The sequence below is a fragment of the Nymphaea colorata genome, chromosome 9 (assembly GCF_008831285.2).
Source record: "Nymphaea colorata isolate Beijing-Zhang1983 chromosome 9, ASM883128v2, whole genome shotgun sequence".
Taxonomy (NCBI): domain Eukaryota; kingdom Viridiplantae; phylum Streptophyta; class Magnoliopsida; order Nymphaeales; family Nymphaeaceae; genus Nymphaea; species Nymphaea colorata.
In genome coordinates, this window is record NC_045146.1 from 11,001,927 (window position 1) to 11,025,426 (window position 23,500).

The following is a 23,500-nucleotide window of genomic DNA, read 5'->3' on the forward strand; positions in this document are numbered from 1 at the left end:
AACCGCACAAGTCACAACTCTCTATAAATACCTTTTCAAATGAAACATGAGACCTGTTTTGTAAATTCCAAAAAAGTATTAAAGTTAACTTTTCACCAAACAAGATCTCTCCTCAAAGCACCTTTTCATTTTAGTTTCATGCCTTTTTTAACTTTTGTATATAGATTTTGAGTATCAAATGCAAAACCAACTGCAAATTAATATTTTAACAGAATGAAAATGTTGTTTGTTGCTTTGAGGCTGAGCCAACTGGTTTTGAAAATGTCGCCGTCCATGGGCTGATTTGTTGAGGTAGGCCTAATGGGGAACGCCGAATATGGAGGCAGCGCCATGAGAAATCTGCTGGTCAGCGTCTTTACACGCAGGCATAGCTTTTCTCTTCGTTAACATAGGGGCTCGACAGAAAGGAGAAAGCTTGAGGAATTGAATAAAAACTTGCCCATTTGTGGGATGGAGGCCTCACCAAAGATGCTGACGACCAGATGATGAGGTCGTCAGCATATGCAAAGAGGACGGAGAAACCTGAGAACGACAGTGGGTTATAAGAGCATGGATAAGGGAAGCTCTAGAAAATAAGACGGAGAGCGGCTTACCATGGCAATATCGAAGAGCAAGGGTGATATTAATGGACAGCCTTATTTCCACATGCTTCTTGGCAACCAAACAGCACCTGTTCAAGTCCCCGCTGCATGAGAAACTTCAATTTCTCTAGGATCTGAGGACGCTGGCAGTCATCCTCTCTAGCCCACCTGAAGCTAGTTTGGTGATCTTGCTCTTGCCTCCTCTCAAGTTGCAGCGCCAGAGCAAAGCCAACGACCAGTGTGTTTTAACAGTGGCTTATCAACAGTCAGCCACTGTTAAGGCTTCTTGGCCGACATCCAGTACTGACGCCAAGGTCATTTCACTGAAAGCAGCCCTCGGCTGCCACATTCTTGTCGTCTTACTCTTAGCCACCTAACTATCATCCATGGCCAGCCTTCGAAGGCTTCATACTCGTCCAAAGTAGCCCTGCTGCATCCCGATTATGTTCTAACTTGCTCGGCTCAATGAGATGTTCAGCCCTTCTCTTCGATCATGGGGGTTTGTCAAGATTCCAAAAAATAGTTTTTCACTAAACCTAATAGATTTAGTATTCTATATTTTTTTATTAAAAATCATATTTTTTGTCATTCATTTTGGAAATAGATTGATGATTTTTCAACCAATAATTTCGTTTATTTCTTTTTATGCTTTTAATATCCTGTGTTACTTGTTTAATTGTCTTTGTTACATATTTTTTTTTAAAGTCTGTTGTTACTGGTCCAACCGGAAAGCTGCTACAATAAACTAGGAAACCTTTATCCCGTAAATATTGTAAAAAAGAACTGCCAAACAATTCTGTTAGGGAAATTACAATAAAGTTTCGTTAAATTCTCATTTTAGCACCTGAATCACTTTTAAAGCACTGATTTGGAAACTGAAACCGTTATTATTTCGACATCCTTTTCGTTAAAGGAAAAGGAAGAAGGCAATCATGAAATTTCTGTAAAGCCCTCGTACCCATTCGGCATCAAATAAAATTTTTCTTTGTATTTACTTTCGTAAATACACTTACCTAACTACACTGACAACCGTAGTCGCTAAAAATGACTCGTTGGACACATCTCTCGTGATTTCTTCCTTTTTGTAATAATATTTTCTGCTGAAGGCTCACATTCCACATTGGACTAAATGATGATATGTGGGGAAAGGAAACCAGGAGGAATTGCTGACCCCAACCAGAACAACCTTCCTCAGAATGGGCATTTTTCTCATGATTCACAGCCATCCTTAGTAAAAACACCATAAAAAATCTCTTTCTACCACTCCTTTCTTTCATCTCATGATCAGGAGAGAGGGCCTGGCTTTCCCACAGTTTTAATCCAACTCCTATCTCTGTCAATGGAGTTCACCCAAGCCTGTGATTTTAGCGCCGTTCTGCTGCCAGATCAGCTCAAACGTGAGGCATCTGCGGTTTCTGAATCAGATCGTCTTGATATTGGTGTTCCTTCCAACAGTTTTTCTGTTTCCTCAGTTGCATGCAGCAGCAAAATTGGTGGGTATGCATTGGAATCCTCTCTCTCTTTAGAGGAATTGGACGTCTTGGAGGCAGAGTTGGAGTTGATCCATGACGTCTTGACGGAGGATTCAAACGTGGGTAGCATTGGATTGGGTGAAATAGGGCTCGGACAAGACTTCAAGTTGGGGAAAATCCCTGGAGTTGCCGAGAGCTCGAGGAATGGCGCCTCTGCCATGAAGAAAGTCGCTAATGTAGCCACTGTGTCTGTTGATCTCATTCAGAACAGAAGACCCTTCAAGTGCTCTCATTCAGGATGCCAGAAAACGTTCAAGAATCCACAGACGCTGAAAATGCACTACAAGACTCATTCTTCTGATGAGATTGCGCTTCATTTGAGCTCGGAGACTGTTCCCCAGGCTTGTCGAGCCGGGCAGAATAAGAAGATTCCCTGCAGGTGCCCTGTTTGTGGCGGGACCTTTGTGGGGTTATACGAACTCCGGCGGCATTTTGGCCGGAAGCACTCAGAGGGCGAGAAGACCCATCGTTGCCGGAAATGTGGGAAGAGATTCTACATCGATGTGGATTTGAGAGACCACCTGAAACTCTGCGGAGAGCCTGTTGGCTGCAAATGTGGGATGAAATTCGCGTTCAGATGCAATCTTCTGGCTCATAAGAAAACGCATCCTGAGTGCCACGAGCAGAGTCCGGCTCCGGATTCCACTGCATTCGGAACCCGGAAGCATTTCCCCAAGTCTCGGGATGGGATGTCATGCCTCCTGAGCTGAGCATGCCTGCTGAAGAAAGGTCGAAGATGTTGATTGTATCCGTAGAATCGGAAGAACTTGCTCTTGGCAGCTCTCAGAGGCTACTGGATTCACGCCCACTTGGTTGGAGCTGAATGTTTTTTACTTTTCAGTTCGGTCAATTTTGCATCTCAGGTTATGTTTGTCATTGTTAGGGAGACTTGGTCATCCTTTTTGATGTCTTAAGCGCTCGGGTTTCTGTTAAGATCTGCCGAAGCGGAAGGTTTTTGTTAGTTATTGTTCTGTGAATAAATGGTTCTAGTTTTCCAACTCCTCATATCTTACGTTTCGGTTGAAATGGGTTCCTTAACTTATCCAATGATGTGCTTATAGATTAGTCGTTAGTGAGTTTGAAATGTTTTTTTTGTTCTTTACATTCTTGGGTGGTAGGTGAAACTCTCCTGATAATTGAAGAGGGTATGCAGAATTTCATACTTCTCTGGCAACTCTTACATTCCCTCCTTCGATACATTTTCTCTTGCAGTTTCATGATGTTATTTTGTGCTATAGGTGGTCCTGGCTGAACCTTTACTGGCATTATCTTTTTGACAATTTCTAGTTTTTTGCTGTTCAATTTATTGCAAGGCAGATGTAACTGCTGCCTTCTGAGGATGATGGCACATCATCTTTGACATGAAGCACATGAGATGCTAATGAAAATGAAATTGGTGACTCTTTGGAGATTGTGTAATCGTTGCATCATACATCAAACTGGCTATATGAATACTATTCTAGTGGGAGCTATTGCTACTTCCTATGTGATCTTAGATGTAAAAATCAAACTACTAATGGGACATGATACCTGGATCATAAATGAGAGAAATAAATGTCATCTTCCCAAATATTTTCCTGTTTGATAAGAAGTCTCTATCTGATGGAATGCCAAGGTACTGCTACACAAGTTGCCTACCCAAAGAGGAAATAAAAGATGTGCACGACCCTCTCCCTGTTTATGATTTCAGATGTGCAGAGTGTTCGGGGCAATGCCATCCAGCCCATTCGTTCAGATGTGAAGAATCAGGTCTCCAAGGCAATGTTGTGCAGCCCATGAACGCTAATCAGTACACCTTGAAATGGAACGGAAAGGATTTCGAGGAGTATCTAATGTGCGCACAGGCTTCAGTATCAAACGTATGTACTTCATTTTCGAACTCATGACAACTTATAGATATGAAAAAATAGGTGACCAACCAATTACAAAACAAACCTGTGACCATTTTTGGATCTCTTGACAACGTATACATTTTCGAACTGCCAAGCTGTTTGATTTATCAGTTCCGTGACTGTGAAAACAATTGGTATATCGTTATCTAAGTAGCACCAAATTGTTTTCTGAGTATCTACTTCGGCTAGTTGTTTTCTGCAAACTCGTAAAACTGATATATGACCATTCTCAAAGCTTACTTTCTCCTTGTGCAGAGAAAAATTAGAACTGAAGAATGCTGCACGGTGTGGTGGATATCCATCTGCTGCTTTATAATCAGCGTGTTATTAGACTGTAATAACTCCTACGTAATATTATATACCGTAAGTCATCTCAAAGAAATTTAAATTGTTTAGTGTGTGGTTGGGACGTGTCAGCAGTACATCTAACGTTCAAACTTGGACTTAGTAATTCCAACTGAAATGCCTGCTACATGCATGTGAAGACAGCTATGAGCTTGAGAATACACATTCAATGCTGTACTAGAACATTTATGGCTATTTTTGTAGTCAATAAGGATTAAAAGCAATGATAAATGGTAACGTGAGATGGATGATTTTTTCAATAACTGCCCATGCCTGTAAATTGGCCCTGCTTGAGTATCAGCATGACCAGTTCGTGGAGGCTGTAGGTTAAGCTGGGAATCTGGTGTCTGCTATTGATTATCTTTTCATTTCTGGTGCATCATCTCACCCATGATTAGGTTATTCAAGCTAGATTCGGCATCCATGCAATTAACTGTTCTGGTACCACTCTGTGCAACTAAAGTTAGATGTTGTTGTAGGTAAAGAAGGTGAATTTGTAGAAGACCATGAAGCTACATGTAAATATGTGGCATACAAATTCATGAAGCTTACACAAAGGAGTGTTTTTATGGTACATAATTAGCGACACTGATTGGTTTGACAGGTGAAATCCAATGAAACGTTTCTCTTTTAGATATCAAAATCGGTAAGGGAAACTAAATTTGAGTTGTTACCAACAAGCAATGGCTTTTACTTTCATAGCGTTTGGGGAAAAAAAAAAAAGACATCCATTGACCTCTAGTTCCTTAAAACATACGATGTTCAATTTACGTGTTCGTCTCCTAATTTAACATGTACGCTGATAAACTGGTTCTGTGATGACCCTTCTGCGCCAGAAACCACCAGTGTTTTGAAGGGGCATTTCTTGATTTATGGCCATTACAGTTTATCAGTCAGTCATAAATTGATATCAATAGGTGGAACAAAGTAATTTCAGGTTCGTATGGCTTTCTTGAACTCTTTGCGTAAAGCACAGCCGTATGGAATGCCTGCATACATCTATTGGGAGGTTCTCACTTCTGGTCCTGCATGGCCAGATCAGTGGCCCGCTTGTGAAACTGACCGGTCACTTGGTTCTGGGACCAGCACCGCTGTACATCAAGTTATGCAAAGTTGGTGTCATGTGATCTGATTGTATTGTAGCTCTCTTTTCATGCACCCATTGTTGTTTGAACCCCCTCACCAACTTGACATTTCGAATTCTACGCATGCGGCTAGAGTGTTCCTTTTTCCTTTTCCCTTTTCTACATTTTGATTAAGAAGAAGCAGGTTTACTGTTTGTTTATTTTCAAAGAAAGATGGGATTCTACAGAATGCTGGAATTAAATAGCGCTTGACCTCGAGTACTGGAACGCTATCCCATGAAAGTTCAGATTTGAGGCGGGGATTCCTAAGCCGTTTACCCTTTGCAGGGTAACCAGGAGCAAGATTTTGACTCAAAACCCTTAAATATGATACTAAACGTTCCAATTAAGGTCCCAAACCATACAAAGATAATATGAAGGCCTTCCCCTTTCAGGTTGCACTTAGTACAGCCCAAATTCGTTAACTTACACTTGGTCGAGGTACCCAAGTAATTAGCATCCACTCGCAGTGCACTTGAATTCGACTAACGATTCTCTTCCGATCTACAGAAGAACCTTGATACACGGATTAATCTGCTAGTTTAGATCAAACGCCTTTGGTTATCATTAAAATTGCGAACAGCTTGTGGCTGTGAACGGCTGCTTCGTGCTTTCTGTATGAAGAATACCGAGAATTTATCAACCAAAACCAGAGTATTTGTGCGCTTCTACTAGTTAATTCAATGGCTGAAATTAATCTGGCGGACTGCCATGAACTATCTGCCGTGTTTGCCATCACATGTTAAAGTGTAGAGTCGCTGATCTCCATTCATGACCGTGGGTTCCTGTATTCTTTTCATGGAAATAGACATAAAAATTCAGGCGGTTTTTCATGACCATGTTTCCCTAAATCAACTTCTTTTCCATCTCTCTCTCTCTCTCTCTCTCGCTCGGTCGGTTTGAAATGGAGACAGTACAGAGTTTAACACTAAAGATGCGTGAAACCACTCAGAACTACATCTGATATTAGTACAGCATATTCACAATCAACACATTCAGATATAATACACGTTAGCTGTTTGCGAATCAGACCGGCTGGCGAAAAAGACATGGACCCATACAAGTGGAGAAAAGAAAAGGAAAGGAGAGGGACCACCTACATTACACAGTACACACCCAAGCACATGCTGCTATGCTAACCCCCAGACAAAAGACCTGACCGAAAAACATGCCGATCTTGAGCTGCCCCAACTTCTTCGACAATGGGCAGACGTGAGCTAGCGAGTATAACCAATTAGAGGGAAAATAAGGAAATAATTTACGTAAGAATGAAAGAGAACCATACCGGCCTATGCTGATTTGTTATGAATTTCGCATGCTCCTGCAAGGAAAGCAACAGGTTTTAAATAGTTGTTACATGAGAAACCAAGAGGCAGAAGATGAAAATAAGGAAGCAGCATTACCAGCACACTTACGGAAAAAATAAATAAAGCACAATCGCTGTGCAATAATTCCCTGATGAAACTACACCAATGTTTCCATAGTTGGAACAAAAAAACTTGGTGAATTGGTCAACAAACACATTATACAGTACTAAAAAATATTTATAAAAAAAACCTAAATTTTTGGAATACACATAAAGATGAAACACTGTTAAAAAAATGCAACCAAGTGCTTTAATGATGAATCAGAAAGGTCCGCTTAGTGGCTATGTGGGTGGTAAAAACACCATTTTGCCCATAAAGCATGAAGTACAAAAACAAAAGAAATGATCAAGTTTTTATGTGAGACAAGAAAAAATATATTGTAACTTTTTTTATTTACTTTGCAAATAGATGAAGAGATGATGAATCAAGTGTTATTGAATTCATACAAAGGTTGCCAAAGTTGAAGAAAAAGCAAAGAACATGATAATCCAAAACAATAAAATAGGAAACTCATGGCGAGGGCCTTGGTCATTTTGACTCATACGACTACCTTGGCTTTAAAATAACCAAGTTTAAACTGATGAACATGTACCTTGATTAATGATAAAGTTAAATTGTACTTATAACAATATTAACTCAGGTGGGCTTTTAATTATTGTCAAATCTTCCAGTTACTATATAGACAGGAAACGGAAGAAGGAAGCATGACTGTTTAATAATGCAAAAGGACCATGTTGATTGCCATCATGGACATGCAACCAAGGGCTACTAGACGCCTTGCAACTGTTGGAAAATCAAGGAATAATAGGTCTCTAACTCAATCGAATAAATTGGCATAGAAATATGTGATGTAAATTTGCACTTTAACTGGTCATCATATTTGAAGTTAAAAACATACCAAGACAACAGCTTCCACCTAGCCAATGGGTGGTATCCTAAACACCTAGGCTAAGGTGTTTTAGGCAATCCAAATAAAATCCTTCTTTTGATTTTTAACCTTAGAAACTTGAACTGTTTTATTTATTCCATCTTCTAGTACATCGATAAAGGTGGAGCTTTTCCAAAACCCCTAATTTTAAAGTTTCCCCACAGTTTCCTTTTCTTCCTCTCTTATCTTCTTCCCTTCCTTTTTCTCTATTCATAAGTCACATAGGGTCGGGTACGAGTATGGGTTCAGGTAGTGGGTACGGCAATTTTAGAAACTCTGGGTACAGGGGTACGGGTAAAAAATATGTATGAACACGATATATATATACACACACACACATTTAAAACAAAATTCATACTCCATACATCGTAAAGGCAATGTTTAAAACTTGAAACAAAATAAAAAATTGTGGTTTGGATCAGTTCCAACCCAAAACTCATCCAAACGTACCAATGCTGTACCCACATACCAGTACTGCCATACTGGCACTGGTACTTGGCCAAAATTTTCGTACCTATGTGACTTAGCTCCATTCAGTAGAACTACCTAGGCCTCAGACCAGGCACCACCTAGACTCTACCAGCACCTTTGTATGGGGCTGCCACCCAAGAATGCCTAGCACGTTAAACCATGTGATGATGGAGAATTTCCTATCCAGTTCAACAACGTGATAATGGAAGGAAGAAACAAAGCTTTCCAGCAACAACTTCAGTTGCAGATCTGCAAGAAACTTCCCCTCCAGTAGTACTAAGTTCCTATAGGTCTTGTTTCAGATATTCTAAAACATCAACTTTTAAACACAATCTTTTACCCCATAGAAAGAGAACTTAAAATTGTTGGAAATTATATATTAAATTATTAAACCATGAATCTAATAAATTATTTAAAATGGTTCTACCAGATAAATGACCTTGACGTTTGCGACAACACAGTAGTAGACAAAGGATGTACCAGGAAAAGAAAAAAGAAAAAAAAAGGCAGATGAAGCCACAAGGAGAAAAAAAAGAAAAAATCGATTGAACTAAATTGACCGAAGATTCGTTATTTATTAAAGCTTTTCAAGCAAAAATCAGAACATTTTTTCTTCTTCATTCCTCTTAAATGTCAAGTCCAAAGCTTCTGACATGGAAAGAAAAAGGAATGCTGAAATGAAGAAAGCAAGCAAGAATAACCAAAACCAAAAATGGCCCAGGAAATTCAAGACCAGCAAAGTTGCAGGTGAAAAGTGTCTTCATTAACTCAACTCCTAAAATATCATCATGCCCATATCCTGCCAACTGTAGACAGCTCAGGCAGACAGGATAGAGACCCAGACCACTTTTACCTGCTTTAATGGAAAGAAAACAATAGGCCTGAGGTCTAGTTGTGGATTGATTTGGTCAGGTGGTTGCATCAATCACTAGAAATCAATTAGGGTCCCTTTTCTTGGCTAGCATTAATTGACTGAAAGATTTTTAGAGGTCTGTAGCATGTCCTGCATCGTGGTTCCAGAGACTCAGATGACCTAAACTAGCAGTTCACTTCAAGTTTAAATGCTTGATTCTCATGCCAAAGTTAAGAGTTTAGAACTGAGTACCCACATTCCACCAAATGAAGAAATAGAAAAAGGAAATATTAATAAAAAGTGGCGAGCTTCAAATGTATAAAAACACTGAGGCTGAAACATGAAAAGCTTTTGAACAGAATGAAGAGGACAGAAACATAAAAGACTTGTGGAGTCAAATCCTTGGTTCAATACTTCAGTTAGAATCGACTATAAGTCATAACAGTATCTTTTATTGTACCATTTGGTAAAAAAATAACACAATGATACACTCAGTATTTTATCTCAAGAAAAAAAAAAAACTGCATTTTCAAAAGGCCATGTTTTTCAACTGGTTCTCTGCATCTTAATGTTTTGCCTAGCTACTATCAAAATCCAGGTGCTTAACTAGAAAACTTTTACACACTAAAATTATTAATGGTTTGGGGATATCTGTGGAATTCTATTGGTTAAAACTTCTTATTTTGATTGAAAAAAATGAGTGCTTCATCAGAGTAAAATCCTTCATACATTTAAGCAAAGTGAGCTGTACCTTCCATGAAGCAGCTGAGAGCTCACTACAGGCCCCTTAGAACTACTACTAAAGCGCCGTGCCCTCAAGTCACGTTCCTTATCAACTCTCATTGCAGCTACTTCCTTTTCCATTGCAGCTACTTCTCTTCGCATTTTCTTGGCCTCAACTTCCATGGCCTTTGTCAGAGTCTCCACCTTTTTAGCTAACATCTATTTAGATTGTGACCAGAAAAGAAAAAAGAAATCAACATCAAGCAAAAGAAGGTATATCAGAGAAAAAAAAGGTATAAGTATGATTAATAGAACAAAGGAATAACCTCAATCGCATCATCCTTGTCTTTGAGACTTTGATCCTTCTCATGAGCAGCCTTCCTCAAAGTTATGACCTCCTTTTGCAGCATATCATACAGCAACCCTGATACATATTCATCAGTATCTGCTTTTTCAGTCTCAATCGGTTTACCATCTGCATTGTCCTTCCATGCAGTATTATGCACCTCATTATCTCTACCTCCATCTACCTTGTTAACTGAAGAATTGGACCCTATACCATTGGTGAAAACCTTGGCTTGTTCCAATGACCGATTAGCTCCATCAAAAGACCTTGAAGAGTTCCTAGCATTCTTCAGTATAGTGCTAACGCTGTTTGAAGTTGCAGACCCATGTTGACGTGTTGGGGTTCTCCTTGATGAAAAACCATTTGAAGATGTTCTTGACAAATTTTCAGCTCCACCAAGGGACTGTCTTCGAGATGGTCCATTACTTGCACTTCTTCTATCAGAGGACATGCGTGCATTACTATTTGATTGTCCTCTCAGGCCTTCTTCCAAAACTTTGAGTCGCAACAGATATTTCTCCTTAATAATCAACATAGAAGAGAAAATAAAGTAAACAAGAAGTACATCCAGCAGAGGGTGTAAATGATACATGGTTTAAGAACAAATGCAACCTTCAGCTGTGCTTCAGATTTTGCAGTTCTTTCAACTACAGCGAGTTTCTCTCGAAGCTGCTGCATTTCCCCCTAAAGGCAATAAATGAACTTATCATTCATTTGAGAAGAAAGTGGATATAGATGAATTGTCTAACGATTCTAACCTACAATAACTCTTATCTAGGAGAAAAAAAGAAGCCTTAGAAAGGTAAGGTTTTGACCTGCATAAATCTCCTTTCTTCAAGCCATTGTTTCACAGGCATTACTTTGTCATTGGCATCTTTCCATTCATTTGCAACTACCACTGCTACACGATTTGCTGTAACCTTTGCGCGTGCTAATTCCCGATCAAGAGTTTTCCTTTCTTCCTAAAGTATAAAAAAGAAAGGCAGCTGTTTATATCATAATGACAAGGATGTTTCAATTGCATAACATTTCAAATTTTCAAGGGTTATAACGTGACATCCTTACATTCATCTCTTGCACTTTTCGTTGGTAATCACGCACAGCATTTGCAGCTGCACCACCAGCAAGAACAGCCTCTTCAAGCTCTCGAACAGTTTGACTCAATTTTTCGACCTCCGAGACCTTCTGCCGGTGCATTTTGTCCAGAATCTTGTTTTCTTCCTGAACGATAGGGGTAAACAACATGGACCAAAGGGTCAATTACAAATTGGGTTCTAAGGAAAGCAGGGAGTTAATATCTATGCATCAAAGAAGGTCCGATAAGTACCTGACAGATCTCAATCTGTTTCATCAGCTCTTGGTTTTTGTTTTGCAGATCATCAACTAAAGAGGCTTTTGCCAATGCTAATTGGACAGTTCTCTCTGCTTCGAGCAAAGCTGCTTCTTTTGATTTGGTAAGTCGATCAAGTGCCCTATTATCATCCTGCAGCTTGGCAGCCTGGAAAGAAGTAGTCAAATGAGGACACCAAAACAGTATCATTTATGTGTGTTAGACTGACAAGCCAGAAAAATTTGACACAAGCCTAACACACCTCCAGTCTAGCAAGCTTAAGCTCTGCTTCTAGTGGTGTAATAATGGCCTCTATTGGAGGCATTTCATCATCCTTCTGAGCTGCATGGACTCTTCGAAGGGTTGCTTCTGCTGCAAACTGTGCTGCTAATGCAGCCTTCTTCTCATCATTTATCTTCTTGATCTCAAGATTCTTCAAGAAATAAATGTGAATTGTTTACATGTAGATAAGCTGAAATATTTGCCCAAATATTTAAACAACCAAACTTCTTCAAGAAACAAACTGAAATCAAAGATTACTTTGTTTTCCAGAAGAGCTTCGGTTGTCTTCAGCTTGTCCTCCACTTTTTTTAGTTCATCTGTAAGCTGAGCCAAACACAGGAAGACAGTATGGTAAATGTGGCTTGTAATCAAAGTAAAAGGTGATAAAATGATTCAAAAGTCAGAAAAGGAAATTTTGCAATACAAATTACCTACATGAAATTATCAAAACTTTATCTTCACCAAAGAAACAATAATATATATATATATATATATATATATATATATATATATATATATATATATATGTATGTATGTATGTATGTATGTATGTATGTATGTATGCATATGTGTGTGTGTGTGTGTGTGTGTGTGTGTTACTAAAGAAAATTAATAGAATAAGAACATATTCTGCTTGTAAGGTTAAAGAAAAGCAATTTCCCCCATCTTAAAAAAGCATTTTGATTTGTTCACTCATAGATAATCAATTATCATCTCACATGCCTCCCTTCCAAAAGTTAATGGTAATGAAAAATTCAAATTTCAAGCAAGTAGATAATAGTTGAAATAGAGAAAAAAACGTGTCTGCAACTAAAATGTTCTGTCTGATCCTAAACCAAGATTTTTTAGTCAGTCAAGAAGTCAATTGACAAGGGTGAGGAGGTTTCTCTGATGGATTACAATTTAATATTCCACAAAAAACAGTAGATATATATTAGTCATTTTCCAACAGTCGAGATATTTAATTTAACAAGTACTTCTGCAATTCTATTCTCTATAAACTGATAACATCACCAAAAAGCAATAATCATAATAAAGATGACTACAAGAATAGTTGGCAATTGCAATAAACAGTGGCAGCAATGTATCAATCATCACCATAATAAAAATAGTTGTGACTTGGAATAATAAGACAACATACTTCTTCAACAGCCTTTTCCCTTAAGCGCTCTGATAATCTTAATGCCTTGATCTCTGCTTGGGCTTCTCCCAGCTCTCTATCTTTATCTGCAGAAAAAAGGCCAAAACAGCAACCGATATCAAGTGCAAAGTACCCATGAAGACATGGCACTTATGATCATGTCAATATTTCAAAACAACGATAAACTATGAACGTAACAGCGAAAAGTAACTAACATTCATTACCAAGAGCGACTGCAGAAATTTGGACTAACTTCATGACCTTAATGTGGCAACCTCATATAACATTAGTGAAACCAGATACAAACCAGAAGCTGAAATTTGAAAACCAAGGGGCCTTAGCCAGTGCAAGTTGTCTAAAATGTGCAGAAACCGACAAGCAAAATCCACGAAAGATCAATCCCATAAGACAATCAGACTTCCTAAAGTAACGTTTATTGCTTAGATAAGAAAACAAGATACGAACAGAATGCACCTTAAACACAGAAATACCGTATCCCAAATAATGAAAAGAAGCCAACCAAAAGCTGACTAACAATAACTGCTTTCCAAGTTCCAACATGCCCAGAACATTACACAAACGTTATCCTTCCTAAGCTCATCTATCCACAGTAGTACACGAATATACGACTATAGGCAAAAAGGAAAAGATATATAGCACAACCTAGACACACTTGAAACCCTTCTCTCACATACACACAACCGACGACTAAATCATGAGTCATGAAGCCATTTTCTTTCCAATCTCAGCGCCACCACAACTAAATTTTAGAAAGACACAAGAACAGCAGAACACATTTTCCTAACAGGAAAATAAAAAATACAGGAAATAGGAATGCCTAGAGATATCAAGAAAATGGGAGGGATATAAACTCTTAAACCACCAAAAATAGAAATAATTGACCAAAAATATCCATGAAAATCATGAAACCAAAAATTTCGGACTATAAATAGAAAAAACAAAAGCAAACACGATTCGGACCAAAAAATAGCAAAACCCTTCCCAGTGAGAGTGGGAAGAAATTAGAATGCAAACTACTGGAACTGGACTCTCTCAGTCAAAACTATTACTCAACGAGTTGATTATAGAAACCCTAGAATGCCGCTATTGAACCACAGTGAACTTCTTCAAACGGTAAAACAGTCAGCATTTCTACAAAGAAAAGACCCCCAACACGATGCGACCAGAAAGTACGGAGAGGGCGCTGAGGAAGCGAATCTAAGAAAATGACAGCACATAATGTGACCAGGAGAGCTCAAAATAAATGCCTCAGAAGAAGAACAAAAGTGGGGGGGAAATATGGAACGACATAGGTGTGAACTGTGAAGCAACAACAAGAACCAACACCGCACCTCTAACTTCATTCTCGAGCCGATTGAGCTCCACCTTCACCGGATCCGAACCGTGCAAGAGATTGATGAAGTCATCCGTCTCCGAGCCGGATCGCAGGTGCTGATTCTTCCTCTTGCTCCTGCTATCGCCCTTGAAAGACGCAGAAACCCCCAGAAACGGCTTCGGCGTCTCGAAACCCAGATCATCCCCACCGTTCTGTAAATCCGCCATAGAGAAACGCTCGCGGAACTCTAAGCAAACCCCAGAATCCCTGAAAGCTAACCTAGATCATCAACGCTGGGTAACAGGAAACCAAATCGCAAACAAATCTCAGCCACAGGAACGACGCTGGATCGTCCAGGGCCCAAGAACCGCCGCCTGCAAAGCCTCGACTCAGAAACCCGCGCGAAATCTGAAACCTCGACAAATTCGGACACTTCACCAAAAGCAAACCCTAGAAGGGCCTAGAGGGTCACACGGAGAGAAGGGAGACGGCGAAGAATCCAGCTACCGGAATCCACATTGGCGGAGAAATCGGAAATCCTAGATAAAGGTTTCCCGGCTCGGAGGAGAAACGTAGAACAAAAATGAAGATGGGGGGAACGCAGATCCTTTTTTTTTTCTATATATTTTTATTTCGTATCTTCGTGTTGCCCCCAGCAGTCTAGTGACAAGGAAAGAAACGAGAGAAATAGGAGGAAGAAAGAGAAAGCAAAAAAGCGTACGGGGAGAACGCGCAGCGACCAATTTAAACCGACATTTTAAAATTCGCTTTCCTTTTCTTTTTATCCTCAACCTCGTTTCCCGATCAACGGTAATATTTGCCCTTTCTCCTTTCCTCCGGCGTATATTTATTCATTGTTTCGGGTTAAAGTTAATAAGTTCTTAAAAAAAAAAAATATTTAAGTCCAAAAGAGGAATGAAATTACTATTGTAACCCTTATTTTACTTTCAGTTTACGAAGAATAAAATACACTTTGATTCGGGCTGGGCCCGAGAAGCCCGCCACTCAGCAGTCAGCAGGCGATTATCTGGCCGGCGCCGGTTTCTTCCTCAGAGTTTGTTGCACAAAGGACCTAAGCCTTGGCCGACAAAGAAGAGAAAAGACCAAGGTTGGAGTGATAAACCCTTACGGAGAGACTTTCTGTTTCTCAATTCTCACTCTCCGTGATCAAAGGATCGTGACCGTATCTATGTTCATAATGAGCAAAAATTACAAATCATGTTCATCTTTTTTCAAACACCGATTTGGCGTTCAACTTTTCACTTTATTTCTCAATCAACTGCTCCTTATTAAAAAATATTGTTAAAGGTTCAAATGATCTTTAAAAATGAATAATAATAACAATGCATCACCCTTCCCATTCAGCAAGCGTTTGTGTGTGAGTGATGACCATAGGTGAAAGTTTTGTCATGTATTTAAGATTGAGAGGGATCTTAAAAAACTTATAAGGAAGTCGACTGAATGGTCAGGTTTGTTGGGTTTACAACTTTTTTTTGAGCTGCTAAAAGATGAATTGGGATATGCCAAACTATGAGTTTAAGATTAGTGTAGAAGTGAGTCAAGTCGATACAATTGATATCAAAACCGGTTCAACATTTATACATAATGTTCCATAAACATAAGCGTGTGTGTCTCGCAGGGTTGGAATGTGAATGTTTAGTCGTTTATGTAGGATTGAGACAAATTTTATGGAACTCGTAAGAGGGGCAATTAGTTAGTTATATAATATACTTGATTTTGCTCCTCTCTGCATCAACATCACACGGCTACCACTCCCTCTGTCTTAGACAATCATTCTTGGCTGCGGGCACCTAGTCCCAGATGTCCGATGCTTCGAATGGGACACAAAATGAAGATCTAGAACCTAGTGCATACACCAAGCAAGGAGGATTCAAAAGGCATGTGATTTGGGATAGCATTGGTGATTTGGTAATCAGGGAAATGGCATCGATGTGAATTTTGTTAGGGATCATGGGTAGTTTTGTCAAAGGTTAATCCAGTCTTGATCGCAATTAAGTAGCCCGGTTACCCCTTAATGATGGATTAAGATGCTAACCGCCTAATTAATGGTGGATTAACGTAGTTAATCAAGGACTAATACACACAAGATAAAATAAAAAATCAAATTTAAGTATACCAATTAGAGCCCTAAAAAATGTTAGAAATAATAAAAAAAAAAAAACAGACAAAGGAGGGCAACTTGGAAAAAATACGAGAGAGGGAAAAGGACGGGAGAGGGAGGGAGCGAGGCTAGAGAAAATGGGGCTGTCGTGTTGGCGGGCGGATGTGCATGATACACCGGAGCCTGGACTGGAGTGGACGACATATTCAAGTACGATTCGATTTTTCAAGCTTCTAGCGACCCAATCGTTAGGATGGGTTAAGGCTAGATAATTACTCGATTAAGAGAAGTTAATCAAAGGTAAAAATTCAGATTAATCTTGAATTGATCTAGATCTCACACCCTGGGTGGATGCCGATTGAGTTGAAGATCCCGCTAGTGCTTTTGGATCCCGATGAGACTCGAACTGGATCAAAGACCCAGTTAGCCTTGCTGAATTTGGATCTTGGATCCAAAATGGAACTGGATCATGTCCAAGATTCAGACACCAAATGGATCTGGATATTGGATCATGAAGGAATTTAGATCCGATATGGATCAGACATTCAAATGACCTTATTGTATCCAGATATTTGATTTTGAATAAAGATTGGATCCGACCCAAGATCGAACAAATTCTAATGGACCTAGACCTTAAATATAAAAGTAGACTAAGGCCAACGCAGGCTAAGGTCCTTAATATTGATTATATGATGGCTCGTAGAGTAGAGAGGGTGGCGTAGGGAAAGGGTCTTTCTTACTAAGATGATTGATGATGATAACCAGTAGAGGGCCAGTATGGAGCAAGGGTCCTAGTTTTTGTTGAATGTGAACATCCTATCACTGGTGGATGTCCAGACTCCAATTTAATGGGCGACAGACTCGAGAATCAGACCATGCTTTAGTAGTACTTGTACTCATGTTTTATTTATCAATTGCTTGTGAAGCAGATGATCGGACTGCAGATCGAGGCACCAGTCCAAGAGAGCGGTGGAGGAGATTATAGGGAAGAGGCGATGGCAACTGGGGGCTCATTATTATGTCATGTGCATGCGTAACCTCTAGTTAATTGTTGGATGTGGATATCAATCATATGTGTATGACATTTATTCCTTCTTAAGAAAGGCTGGAACCACAGTTGATCCAACAACACTGTTCCAATTTGGGGACTTGTTCCTATTTATTGAAGTGACATTTTTCCACTATCACATCTTTGGTAGAGAGTTTAGAGCTTTTTACACTTGCAAAGGCAAGTATTTCTGAAACAATATACTGAAAATAGGATTGTGAGCACTAACTAATAGTGACCAATTGTGCACTAATAAAATGGTTTAACCTGCCACAAAATAAAATTGTTAAACAAACTGCACATGCTAACTCGAGTTAAATGAGAAACGGCCCTTCATTGTTTTGCGAATTGCGAGTCCCTAGAGATATTGAACTTTGTATCCTTATATGTTATCTAATCTTGTGCTGCCCTCTTTCCCAAACGCATCATGGAGGCGCATTATGGCTTACACATTCTTTAATATGCAATCAATCAAGATCTCAACTCTAAATTAACTTAGAACCGTGAATTGCAAAATTAAAACTCCTATTGAATTTGAAACAATATCTCAAGTTCAATTAGAACTAAAATGAGGTTCTAAGGTCAATCTAGGCCAAAGCCAAGGAACCAAGTTTGCCATTCAAAATTTGATTTCAATTTGAATTCAAAATCATAATCTAAAGTAAGTTAAAATTTTAACTTAGTCAATTTCTTCGTCACTAGAATTATGGCCTAAAATGTTCATGACAATTCCCAATCGCACAAAACTTAATTAAGGTCACCTCGAGTCAATTTACACAATTCAAAATATGTGGTCACATGATGTGACTCAAACATGTCAAAAGAACTTGATTTACTGAACAATCGAATTGCATTCAATGAAATTCAATCAGCCTCGCACTCGCTTGCCAAAAAGAGTGTTAAAACATTATTCAAACTAGAATTGAATAAAATCTATACTCTAGAATGAAAATAATCCAAATTGGAGTCTAGTCAATGGCACAAAAGACCTTGACTAAATCTAGATGCACCTAGCCCATGCATGTTCCATCAAATTAGAAATTTCAAAAGACAAGTTAATTCTCTTTCCATGTCATCTAACTAAAAAATTTCGAAGATGAAAATTAAAATTCTCCTTAGTGGGATTAAAATCCAACTAACAAAAAAAATAAAGAGAATTTAAAATCAATTGTCTTTTTGAAAAATGGTTTCATTAAAAAATCTAGCAGCTTTGCTGCTTACTATCAATCCCCAGTAGATCTGTCAAGCTCAGTTCAACAGATCTCTCTCTTGCATTAGCCAAGAGAAGATGAAGAAAGGAGGAGAATCAACAGCTTCCTTTTGCCGAATTAGCTAAGCTTGAACCCGATTCTTTGGTTCTAGCTTAGGCTTTTCTGGTTACAGGTAGTGAAAACCAGCCACCTTTCTTCCAGTTCCAGTCCAACAAGAAATCAAGCCTTCCTAACTTTCTATGCTTGGACTTCTTAAGCCCAGCCCTTTCATTAGGGTCTTCGTTTAAGATTTCCAACAAAGGAAATCAAGTCCAGTCCTATTCGCCTTAACACAGTGAGTACTTTTCTAGTTCATTTTCCTTGCATTCGGAATGAATGAATGAATGAATGAGCCAACGTGGCATGAGATTTTTCTATATAATTTAAGGCTGGGAATGTGGTCTCACCTACTCAAAATAAATAAATTGTACATGTTAATGCATATTTTATGCATTCAGGTTTTGAGAAAGAAACTCAAACTGGATTTTTCCAAAGTCTCAACTGGAGAACACCCACGGTAGAAAATCCTAAAATTCAATTGTGTAGTGTCGTTAAACTTCCAAGGATAATTTTTTTGCTCGTTAGAGCTTCGACACACTCTCTCTCTCTTTTTTGTTGGTGCCGAAGCACGAACGACTATTGGTAAGGGAGTCTCAATACCGACTCTTGAGCAGTTGGTTTCTTCATCAACAACAGCCGCTGGTGGTAGGTAAGGGCGTCTCAGCACCGACTCTTCAGCAGTCGGTTTCTTCATCAACATCTTCTTCCTCAACAGCACGTGGAAGAGAGCTTTGTTTTGTTTTCTCCATTGGTGAAGGCAGCATGTCCAAATTTATCCATCTCCTTGGTCACCTATGTTCACCCAAATCTGGTTGGTTTCAGGCACATGGAATTTTATCTCCAACCTGCATATGCTCAAAAACAGTCGTTACCTTATTGCGTGGAAATTTATATGAGAAAGAGCCCTAACAAAAACCCTCACCGTGGTGGACAAACCCTCATTCTCTGTCTCCTCCTTTTGTTATATGTTCCAACATCGCGACAGCAGTTGTACGCAGCTGGCGTCTGTTTCCCATTGGTGTCAATTTCTCTTGCCTTCGATACTAAACTTCAATCTCTTTGTTTCGATTTTTCGTGCCCCTTTCATTGTCGTCTTTTTTTAATAAGAGAGAACGACTTTCCCTCTTTTCTCCTTGTTGCGTGGATATTGATCAGGCAAAAACGTGCTCCCTTCTTTTATATATTATATATATATATGTTCAATTTTTTTGTTTATACATTTTCCAGAATTTGTGGATATGTAATTAATGCATATGGTTGATGTCATGAACAATGCAACGTCAAATATTTTGTCCACGAAAAACCCTTCGTATCTAGCAAACACCAAATTTTTTTTCTCAAAAAACAAATTCCAGGCCATCAAACATGACCTGGATTTAGAAAAATTGATATTTTTCCTATCGGTACACTTTTCTTGCATTTTTTTTCATTGAAAAACTTTCCACTCGAAAAAACTTCTGTACCATCAAACGAGACCGTAGGAACAACTCATAAGTTTCCAAATGCATCAAAGTCTCCAAATGTGACTTTAAGCAATACAAATCATGTTGATTTTAATTCAAATCCCATCAATATTTCAGCTGAATGAGTTGAAATTAAAAATTCAAAATCATCATCAATTTGCAAAAGACTCGATTCAAGTCAATTCAAAGAATCTTAGAACTCTACGATTTATTTCAAAACAAAGATTTTGAAAATTCCAAAACCCAAAGACTAAAAATCAAGCTCATGGAGTATGTGCTGGAGCCCATTCTTGTTTCAAATATCAACAAAAGATCTAGAAGCTATCCAACATTCCAATTTCTCAAAACTAGCCAATATCATGCCTCGGTGAATGAAATTGGAATTAGTTATGCATAGAGACATCAGAGAGTGAAGCATATAGTTTGCTTTCACGATGCATGCACTCACCTACTACACAAACACACAAATTCACTAATCTTTGAGACATAAGCAAACCAACTCAGAGTTGCTACCGTGACCAAGTCATATGACAATGAAAGATTTAGATCCATCGTTGATCTCAAAGCAACAAACACTCAATCAAATCCCAAAATGATTTTGAAAACATAAAGTTTTCAAATTTGAAATTTTCTAAAGATGAATTTCATTCCAATTTCTCAAAAGAGTCTTCCAAAATAAGTCTTCAAATTCGGTGTTTTGCCTCTCAAACCTACCATTTCAAACTTTAAAAAAAAAAATCAAATCCCAGCATGGCCATCTATTCAATTTCGAATAGTCAAAATTGGTTTATAGACTAAACCTTCAATTTCCAAACTTTCTAATATCAACTATCAAAATCCAAATTCAAATTCCTATCTTGGGATTAGTCCTAATTCAAATCAATTTCTAAATCTTCAAAATTATTCAAATTCAAAGAAATTTTCACTCAAGTCTGAATCTTCAATCAAATTTTCCAATCAATTCAAATCTTCCATTACTAAAATTGAACTCCAAATTTCCGATTGAGTTCAAAATGAACTTCAAAATTCAAATTCAATTCTTGCACAATCATATAAAAGGACCATCAATCAAATGACTTGTACAATTTGAGAAATATTAGACCTTGGCCCTATTATCCCTGTTAAAGGTGCAAAAATGGTTAGACCTCATGCAAAAATGATTAGACATCGTGCTGATGGGCGGATCCTTTTTCCTGAAATTTGCCAAACCAAAACCAATTTCAAAATTCTAGTGTTTCTCATGGCCTTCCTTGTTCTAACATGCATGAAGGGTGCAAACACCATCCATTAGTGCATAACCACTTATGCAAAAGGAGGACACATGAGAAAAGTATCAGCTTGCGACTAATTTCCAACAAAGTGTTTTTTTACATTAGGAAACCCTAACCCTTGTATGCCTGCCAGCTACTAATGAATGTGCTCTTTCCCCATTTCTAATGAATCTACTTCGTTCATAATCACTGCCGTTTTTCAACAAATTCATCTCATGTGTTAGGAAAACCTAACCCATGAACCCTTTCTTTTCCCATGGATTTTCTATTTCATTTCTCCTTCCTCCTTTCCTCTCTTGTGAGGCTCATTTCTCTTCACTCTTATCACTGTTGGCATTTCACAATCATCTTTCAGAGGAACAACTGATTTCTACTGCATTGGTCATCATCTCCAGTGTTCCATAGACATTAGTCCTGAAACTATCGATTGCAAGGCCGTAGCTAGCGACCACTATCAGATACCACTAATCACCCATTTCATGCATTGAACAAATGGTGAAGCATACTGTTTGGCTCCCCACTTCTTAAGAGTGCACACCTTTATTTTATCTTTTCTCTACATGTCCAATCCATCTTCTATTGATTTTTTCACTGGTCATTCTCAAATTGATTGTTTGATTGGAACCAAAGGAAGAAGTGCTCGAGCTTCCTTTGATAAGTTCTCTCCTTCCTCCCCCCTTCTTGTCTTGTTTCTCTTTATTGTTTCTCTCTTTTTCATTTATTCCCCTTCATTGGAAGATCAAGAGAAGGAGAAGAAGAATTGCATAGTCTTCAAGGCATGTTGTCAAGGCATGTTATTCCCTTTCATTTGTTTTCCACTTTAGATTTGACAACTTGTTTCTTTAACTAAAATTGTCTCTTTTGTCTTGTAATAATCACAGTTTAAGAAGAGAAGAAGCCAATTGCATCACAAGGATTTTAAGATAAAAACTTGCAATACCTTCTTTTTGAACCTTCTTTAAATCACTGTCTAGGCTCTCCTAGTTAGTCCACTTTTAACTTTCTTTTAGGCATAACATAACTTTGTGAGTGTCTAGTTGTTACAATGAATGGTTCTAGCATGGGCTAAGCTCTTGATGAAGATAATGAAGTCATATCATAAATGAGTTTTGTGTTCAATGAGAGATTTATTTTGTGATTCATTCAGACAGATGGGCTATAGATTAAGAACTTGACTACCATTGCCATGGTTATTTTTTTTGTGCATGGTGTCACATTTTCTTTGGTCAGCTTTTAGGGTCTTTGAGTTCTTGTTCTTCTTCTTCTCAAGTTTCTCATATTCGCTCTCCTCTGTTTTGCTTTTTTCTAGTTCAATCTTCTTTTGTCATAGCAGCAATGATGAGGAGATCAAGGACATACACCAATGGATTTGGCTTTTGAGGTTAGTGCTAGTTTTTGGATGCAAAATTGGTGACATCATCACAACATATATAGCTTTGCTTAATTTTTTTCCTTTTCTAAATGTTCTTTTACAAATTTGTTTGTGCAAGTCATGCAAAACGTTATATACCCAGTGCCACTAGTCAATTGGGTTGTGATCGATTTTTTACGCATAAGAAGAAAAAGACCTTTTTGTATTGTAGCTTCAAGAACTGATTTGAGGCATGGTGTACTTTAGATTTTGTGTGATTTTTTATCAAAACAACTATGATGGTGGATCTTGGCTTGACAAAATCATAATTAAGAAATTAGCCCATGTCTTGGTTTTTTTACTAAAGCTGAGATATAACTGAGATTTCCAAAGGAGAAACTATCACTAGCATTGATTTCTTGCAGTAAGAAATCAGCCAACGTCATTAAGTATAACTAGCATTGACCTTCTGTAAGGAAGAATACTAGTGGTTGATTACCTCTCTTGTTATCAGTTGCAGGTCATAGGAGGTGATAGTTCAAGGGTTCATTTTGTTGTCTTTCATGCAAAAGTTTCTCTTTGACGAAGATCGAGAGGCAAATGGATTTAATCACAGAGAATATGAACAGCTATCACTAGTCAAACTTTTAATGAGAATATGAGCTATTTCATGCTCATAGAATG

General features: G+C 38.4%; 2 protein-coding genes across 2 annotated transcripts; one reads left to right on the forward strand and one right to left on the reverse strand.

Moving 5' to 3' along the window:
• Positions 1 to 1,920: 1,920 nt before the first annotated feature.
• On the forward strand, positions 1,921 to 2,823 carry LOC116261105 (uncharacterized). Its single transcript, XM_031639720.2, has one exon. The coding sequence runs from the start codon at positions 1,921 to 1,923 to the stop codon at positions 2,821 to 2,823; it is 903 nt and encodes a 300-aa protein (XP_031495580.1).
• A 3,586-nt stretch (positions 2,824 to 6,409) lies between these two features.
• LOC116260501 (microtubule-associated protein 70-1-like) lies at positions 6,410 to 14,982 on the reverse strand. The gene is made up of 11 exons (XM_031638890.2): positions 14,268 to 14,982; positions 12,916 to 13,001; positions 12,033 to 12,098; positions 11,755 to 11,925; positions 11,490 to 11,660; positions 11,228 to 11,383; positions 10,978 to 11,124; positions 10,775 to 10,846; positions 10,143 to 10,682; positions 9,845 to 10,035; positions 6,410 to 6,795 (listed from the first exon to the last, which is right to left on the reverse strand). Exons 1-11 carry the CDS (start codon positions 14,476 to 14,478, stop codon positions 6,777 to 6,779), a joined length of 1,830 nt encoding a protein of 609 aa, XP_031494750.1. The 5' UTR covers positions 14,479 to 14,982; the 3' UTR covers positions 6,410 to 6,776.
• Between the last annotated feature and the right edge of the window lie 8,518 nt (positions 14,983 to 23,500).